This window comes from Fulmarus glacialis, unplaced genomic scaffold (assembly GCF_000690835.1).
Source record: "Fulmarus glacialis isolate BGI_N327 unplaced genomic scaffold, ASM69083v1 scaffold42210, whole genome shotgun sequence".
Taxonomy (NCBI): Eukaryota; Metazoa; Chordata; class Aves; order Procellariiformes; family Procellariidae; genus Fulmarus; species Fulmarus glacialis.
Window position 1 is genome coordinate 11,766 of NW_009187857.1, and position 7,900 is coordinate 19,665.

The 7,900-nt window shown below is 37.7% G+C and overlaps 1 protein-coding gene across 1 annotated transcript in view; it reads right to left on the reverse strand.

Moving 5' to 3' along the window:
- The window catches only part of LOC104075910 (receptor-type tyrosine-protein phosphatase N2-like), a gene marked incomplete at both ends in the record, with an annotated part of 9,045 nt that extends 4,199 nt beyond the window's left edge, over positions 1 to 4,846 (reverse strand). The window contains 2 exons of the mRNA XM_009576581.1: positions 3,423 to 3,589; positions 4,727 to 4,846. Of these exons, the coding sequence (XP_009574876.1) occupies positions 3,423 to 3,589; positions 4,727 to 4,846 (287 nt within the window). The remainder of the gene's footprint in view (positions 1 to 3,422; positions 3,590 to 4,726) is intronic.
- Between the last annotated feature and the right edge of the window lie 3,054 nt (positions 4,847 to 7,900).

Below are 7,900 nucleotides of genomic sequence, written 5' to 3' on the forward strand. Positions count from 1 at the left end.
AGGCGTTTCAAACATTTTCATCATCACACATTTCAGAAAACACATTAAAACAAAGGGTTTCAATCCAGCTGGTTCATAGGTTTGTCTATATATAGTTTATGAAAATATTTAGAAGTGCAGCAACATCTCATTTCATTCTTAGTTCTGGCTAATGAGAGTGAGCTGAAAATTCATCGGTAAGCAAAGTTCTTGAATGTTGAAGAAAATATATATTTTATATATATACATATACAGGAAGAATTAACTTAGAAAGAATGATTAGTAATACAAACCAACCCTTGGCTCATTGAGTGAAAAAGAAATCATCATGCAAACCATCAGCAAGCAAAGGTCAGAGGTCGTTAGAGGCTCAGAAAAGGGGTTTCCCACATTGTCCCTGCAGCAGAGTCACAGTTTCCAATGATCACTTTTGTGACTATGCAACTGGGCTCATATTACTAGCTGCAACATCACAAAAATGACACTGGCAACCGCTAATTAGCTGGCAAAATAAGAATTTGTCCATTTTTAAAGTGAGCAGTGTTAGTAAATGCCATTGCACACAGCGAGAAGTGATAGCATAATAGATATATATTTTAAGCAAAGCCCTCACATGTGATGCTAATTATCTTTTAGCTTAGCAGTCCCTCTTTAAAGTGTAAATGTGCTCCCTCTGGGCTCAAGAAATATTTAATTACACATATCAGTGCATGACTAACAAGCTAGTCCAGAGCAATAATGATTGGTCTATTGTTCAAAATGAAATTAGGACTCCAGAAGCATTTAAAACTGACCAGTGGTTTCTGTAGTAGCCTCACCTCTCAGGGACTGTCTTTTGCACAGATTTTTAAAATATATAGAATAATCTCTTTTTGGCAATTTATACCTACATTATGAAAGTATGATAGATTATTCCACAAAGTTTAATGTATCTGCTAAATGCAAAATCATCTAAAACACTGTCTGATACATAGTAAGAGAAATGTAAGCTTTCAGTTTTCAAAGAGACTTGCAAAATTTACTTCATTAAAAATTTTAAGGTCCATATTTCCACAGACTCTGGGCAAGGTAATTTTGGGAATCCAATTTTTCTTGGTGATGAATTATAAAAAATAGAGGGTTGGTTATGTATATGCTTAATTTCATATATGTATGTGAATATATAAATATACACACATATCCATATATATATACAAACACACTGAATGCACATAAAAACATAGATTAAAAGAAATGAGGGCAGCCCCTTCCGAGCACTACCCTACTACGAGTATGGTAGCGCTGCCAGACATTTATTCTGGGGGCTTTATGACTCAGCTGTCGTAATCCAGCAGAGTTTGTACTTTAAATAGGAAGCTTCAGGTGCAACACGTATTGTATAAATGAATTCCAAATACATTATTTTAGCAATAGTGCATTAGTTTTTTTGTCATTAGAAAACCAGCAACATCAGATGACCAAGAAAACTGAGATTCATAGACCAGCTATTGTGCATGCCAAAATTCCTTTTCAGGCGGAATTTTACTATGCATTCAGTATTATGAGTTCATTGTACAAAATCTGCACGTAGCAAATGATTACAGTACCCTACACTGGACTGTGAATACATATTAAATGAACACTCAGAATTCAATTAAATCTTAACAGGTTTAAGCCATTCCCATACTGGCTTTAAATACAAAGAATGACAGCTCCACTACTTTTCTCATCTAGTCGTAATTTTTCTTTTTCAAAGTATTGCACAACACTTCTTCAACATGGCTATTTAACCCTTACACAACGTCACTCTAAGCAGTGCTTTCCTAGCGATGTGAACTGCGAGTTACTGTAGATCTAATCCTGCAGTTCACGCAGGGACCTCAATTCTTACTGAAGCAAGTCGGAGTTGAGGTGCTCTGAACTTCAGGCGTCCTGGCTGCACAGGCTCATTTATAGTCTAGTTACAACTGCTAGCAAATTTCCCACTAACTTCAAAAAGGGCAAAATCGGACGCTGTGTTGGTTCCGTGCTGCAGCCTCGCACGACTTAATGGAACCAATTCAGAATTTCCACTACAGAAATTCACTATAGGCAAATCCACGGTACCACAAGCAAAGGGAAATCAACCAATAAAAAGTCTGAACCCAGACAAGAAAACCTTGAAAATTCAATTACAATTTCAACTCCATCCTATGGCTGTGCTTCCTTCCTCTGCTATTGCTTTTGCGTCGCGATTCTGTAGCATATCCTTGCATTCTTACCTAGCCATAGTTCCTAGTGACGCAGGACAGCTGTACTCTGTTACTTGACCTGCACTGTGTGAGATGACTCTCTGCTTTGAAAAGCCTTGCAATACGTACAAGAATACTGATGGATGAAGGGTGGCATTTAGTCCTAAATTTTTAAGGGTAAAATTTTGCCAACAGATAACTGCAACCAGCTCCCGTTGGATACAAGCCAGCTTCTCCCCTCAGGTGCAGCGGCGTAACTCCGACTGGCATCAGTCAGAGCTCCCAGCACTTATTGAAAGAAACAAGTTTGGACCTTTTGAGCGCTGAGCCCCTTATAATCGCTTTGGGGGGTTGTAGCTACTATTGTAGTACAGAGAGGAAAACACGTGATCGCACAGGCCGCTTGCGGATTGAGAACCAACTCCCCAAACCTCCCGGAGATTCTTTTCATTAGTCATAAACGCATCGCTGTGGATTAGCTGATATACACTAACACCTACACACGATGCACTGGGCACGGTTTGCAATCAAATGAAGATTATTTCACTTCAGTATTTATCATGCATGGCTTTAATTTTCAAATTAAAATTTAGATAGACACAGCAAACATTAGAGAAGGTGGCAAGGACTTTCACCGGTTTTGCCTCTGTATATTTGTATTTTAAAGCTACGTTGACTTTCTTTAAAATTCCAGAGGGTATGCTTTGTCAACATTTTCATCTGCTTTCTCAAATTTCCACCTTCCTGCAGCCAAAGAAAGTCTAGAGTCCTCACTGTTTGATCCTTATGAGCAAACGCTCCCAGGGGAATGCCATTATTGCCATATGACTCCATCGTGATTTTTTTTTTCAAGTGTGCTCATACTATACAATTTATTTGTGAGATTCCTGCAATAAGGATCATAGGGGAGCCACACAAAAAGCCTGGAAGTTGCAGAATGGATAAATACTCGGAAAACAAAGAAATACAGAAGCAATGAAGAGCTGTACAAAAGGAGGAAAGGTATCGATCTCTAAGTGGGAAATGAGTATGTCTTAAAACCAGGCAACACCTATGTGTGAGACAACACTAAAAATCAACCTACTGCACATTTTTGTGTTAGTTTAGCATTGTGGCATCGCAGGCTGAGGACCCCCCTTTCAAACCGGAAATATTTAAAGGACAATTAAAAGGACTAGTTTAGTTCCTCAGATCTGTATCGTCTTAAATGAACTGTCATACTTTGTGCTTTACCTGCGGAAATCCAGAAGTGATCTCGTGGAAGCAGGAACCCTCTGATCGTTCCAGCTGAGGAAGTGGAACTGTGTCACTGTGCGGGTCTCGTTCGTCTGCAGGTTCTTCAGGTAGAAGCTCCTCACGAGGAAATCCTCGCACCAGATGTGCTCAGAGACAAGGTTTACCTACACCCCACAGGAAGGAACAAATGGAGATCAGCAATTTCAGTTGCAAGCCACATCTTCAGGATTGCAGGTGTAAGACGTCTGGGATGAAGGAATTGCACAAAAGTTTTATTTTTATTAGCAAATTGGCCAGTGCTGGGCAAATACTGTTTTTGATTTAGCAATCAGTGTAGTTGTCAGGAAGGGGTTAGCTGCCACTGCTATTTTATTGAAAACAAAAAAAAATCTTGAGAGTTTTAATGCAAAAGGAAAAATCACTGAATTGAAACTTTATATCGTTATGTGAATATAAAAGACGCTGTCGGAAAATATGTTAGGCTGCCAGTTGCTTTCTACTCGGAAATGCCTACAATGCATTGCCCAGGCCACTCTCAGAGGTCTTAAAAATCTCAGAGTTGAATCCACATGAGAAGCGAAAAGTCAGTTTCTTCTGCTATGTAGAAAAATAAGCATAAAAAATGCAGCTGATTTGCAGAGTTCATCTTTTCAGGAAAAAAGTTTGTTCACATTTTGGTTTAAATAACTGCATTTCTTCACATTTTTCTATTCTTGGTATTTGGCATTGTGGTATTATTTTCTTCCTCTACTCAGCTGGACAACTGAAAAAATCTGACAGCCATTATCAATGTTACATTGCAACAAAACTGGTGATATGATATTTTGGGCTAGAAATGTAAAGCAGAAAAAAAAAAATTGTTGTTGTGACTGAGGCAAAAGGTAAAAATAGATAGCATTAATTACTAAAGCTATATAGGGGCTTTTCTACAAAGATATACATACGGTTTTCCTAAGGCAAAATTCACTAGTTCTAAAAATACTATTTTCCTATAAAATATAAATACACGGTTTCACATTTCAACCACTTGCAAAACCATTTGAAAAACAAATTTTTTATTCTTTTTTCATTGTAATACTTGGCTCATTATTTACTAGATTTTATTCAGCGGAAACGACCTTGCTATTAAAACTGTGCTTGAATGTTTCACGAATCTAAAACTACTTGAAGGCACAGGAAGAGTATTTAAGAGCCCTCACCTCGACCTCCAGGTTAGATCGGCTTAAACACCATTTTGCCCCATAGGAAATCAACCCGTACACTTACTGTCACGTTTACAACCAGATATTTTGTTTAGGTACCTCATAGATGTGGTAGAGGTTTGACCCTTCGTCTGGCCAATAGTGGTAGCACTGTTTGACTCCGTTTTCCGCGAGCGGTGTCAGCATGACAATAACGACACAGCCGTTCTCCCAGACCATCTGCAGACAAAGAAAGACACCGTGGCCACATTGTGACTGCCTAATTACTGCGTGACATGTATAATTACTGCACTCAGACACACAATCAAAATTTATTCCATTCACAGGAAATTTATTTCATTTTCATTAGACACTTTTACTCTGCAGCTGCTTTCAAATCCCTGAATAAACTGGCACCATATTTTGCAGGCGTCCATGAAATATTAAAGAATTTCCAGCGATTTCAATTCGGGTCTTCCACAGAATCTCTCCTCGTTCCTGGTACCATGTTCAGCTGCTTTTCTGGCAAACTTTTAGACCCGCAAAGGGAATACTGAATGATGCTTGCAGAACGCACAACTATTTGGGTTTTGATATTTAATACTACAGCAGCATGGACCTACTGAAGTCGCATGTATTGAAACCTGTTTGTGTCATCAGCCATATTTCTTTTTACAGTTCACCACGTAGCAAAAGCTACCAAACGGCTGCACTGCTGAAACAATCATAGAAGTTGCATCTGAACAACAATAATGAGGAAAAGGCAGGAAAAACCCAAACCAAATCTGTTCTTCCAGAAACATTTCAGATGGGAGAAATCGTCCCTCCAAAAGCACATTTATAAAAGATTTGTTGCAAATGTGCATTACTTTCTCTTTCTTCTTTTCTTCCTTCTTTTTTCTTTCTTTCCTTCCATTTTCCTTTTTCATTTTTTCTGTTTCTTTTTTCCTTTTTCCCCTTTTCCTTTTTTCTTTTCTTTTTTCTTTTAATTTTCTTCCCTTATTTTTTTCATTCTTTCTCTCCTCCCCTTTCCTCTTTTCTCTCTCTCTTTTCCCCTTTTACTTTCCTTCTTTTTTTCTGGAGGTAGAAGGAAAGTCCAACTTCTGCTGCAGACCATGCACTCACAGAGCAGGAACTGAGGAAATCAGTGTATCTTCACTACCAGCATGATCGCTTAATAATTTAGACCAGCTACAGAGTAGGATACAGGAATCCAGCGCAACCTCAACTAAAGGATTTGTGGATGTCTCCCACAAACAGCAGAACAAGCAGAGATGCTCTGGTCTGGCATATCTCTGTTCCAAACACAGCCTAAGGCTGAACAAAAAGCCTCCTATGAATTAATACCAAGCAGCATAATCACTAAAAACTGTTATTATTATGCTGTACATTGATGTTATATTTGCATACAACTTTCATTGTCTTTTTGCTAGCATATAAAATTACTGAATGAAGAGTAAACTGCTCTTTTTGTGAAGGGTTATGTTTATTTCACAGAAATATTTATAAGCAACTGTATTGACATGTAAATTTTGTAAACAAAAAAGGCCTTTGTCTAAACTGTGCAAAGATGAGATGATACATTCAATTCAAGGATTATTTTTTTTTAATTACATATCAAATAAAAAGGTTTCCCATTCATAGATAATGATGTTGTCTTCTCTTTTAAGAATAGCTTGCATATAGAGAAACAAATAACATTCGTCTTCCTTTTTTTTTCATTTTGCAACAGAATTAAAACAACTTTTAAAACCAGCTTAGAATTATTCAGAGAAATGAATCTAGGGTTTGCACAGAATAGGGTTATTTATAATTTTGAACAGAAGTGGGGAAAAAAATTACAGTTGAATATAACGAATAAAAATAATCTTTATCTTCTTTTTTTTTTCCCTCTTAAAAAATTTCTGTAATCCACTCATCCTCTGTTAAAAACTCACAATGACACAAAACCAGCAAAAATTCTTTAAGTTGATAGATAATTTATTTTATAGACAGATGTAGATATCATTTGTAAATGTCCTGAAACCAGGACATGCATTTGTTTTAGGCCACAGCTGGGAACCTTCTTTGTATGTAAGGAAGATGATATAGATTTCATTCATTCTAACGTAGTTTCACCTTTTTTAGTCAGCAATCAGACTAAGATAAGAATTCAAAACATGTATCTTACTTTAAAACTAGCCCCACTAAATCAGTACTTTCATCACATAACGATTTAATGTGCCTCTAGAAGGTATAGAAGCTCATTGAAGCCATTACGAAAATGAGGAGAAACACAGTTTTTATGAGTGTAATAAAAATACAATGATCTAGACCATAAACTAATCATCTAGCACTCTGCTTGTGCCACCCAAGTGTAACATTATAAAAGCCCACTCGTTTAGAGAGGAATCCTTACAGTTTGGCAACCCTGTTCATTGGTTCAAAGATACAGCATTTCATTAGAGAGGGGCCGTCTGCATCTCTGAAGATTTCATTAAGCATAAATCCAAATGAAAGTTAATTTAAACAAACAATTTCAAAGTTACTCTGGGGCATAATATTTCTTTTAGGTCATTGTGTGAAAATGTAGAAGTCAGATCTACTAAATCAAGGAGGCAATACAATCTAGTGCCGACATCCCCGTTACAGGCAATTGTCACTGCATCTCCTGTGCTTACCATTGAGACGGGATTTTCACTAAGACTCACAGCCTGTGACTGGAGGACTACAGCATTTTCTTTGTTTCCTTGATAACTTAAGTACTAGACCATCGGGCTGTTAGCTGGATTTCTTTCCAAATAACGCAGAAGCGGGATGATTCAAAGGCAGTTCACAGAGTTTTATATTGTTGGCTGTTCACCGCCCCATCCTTAACTTGGTGGTGGGTTTTTCAGAAGCCACACCTCCCAACAGCTAACACTTTGCTGTGCTCAGAGTGTCCAGACAAGGCCATGTGCTAGAAAGTGGCCCCAAGGAGTGTGTCTTTGTAATTAATGAAGGAACAGGTAGCACAGACCTGGTCTGCACCACCCCAGTACAGCCTTCGGAGAAGTGCCTCTGGTTACCAAAGCGACATTTGAGCCTGGCTTGGAGAATAAAGGAGGAGGTTCAGTTGCAAATTCACAGTAATTCATGTAATTCTGAACTTTGTATGCTTGCACAATAGAAAGTAAGTCAATGCGATATAAGAATAAAGAGAATATAAGGTCCTCAGGGCAGAGGTTCTTCTTTTTAGGTAGAGCCCAGCAAAATGAAGCCCTAGACTCTAAGTGTCTATAAAAACTAAATATATATAAAAATATTTTTATAGAT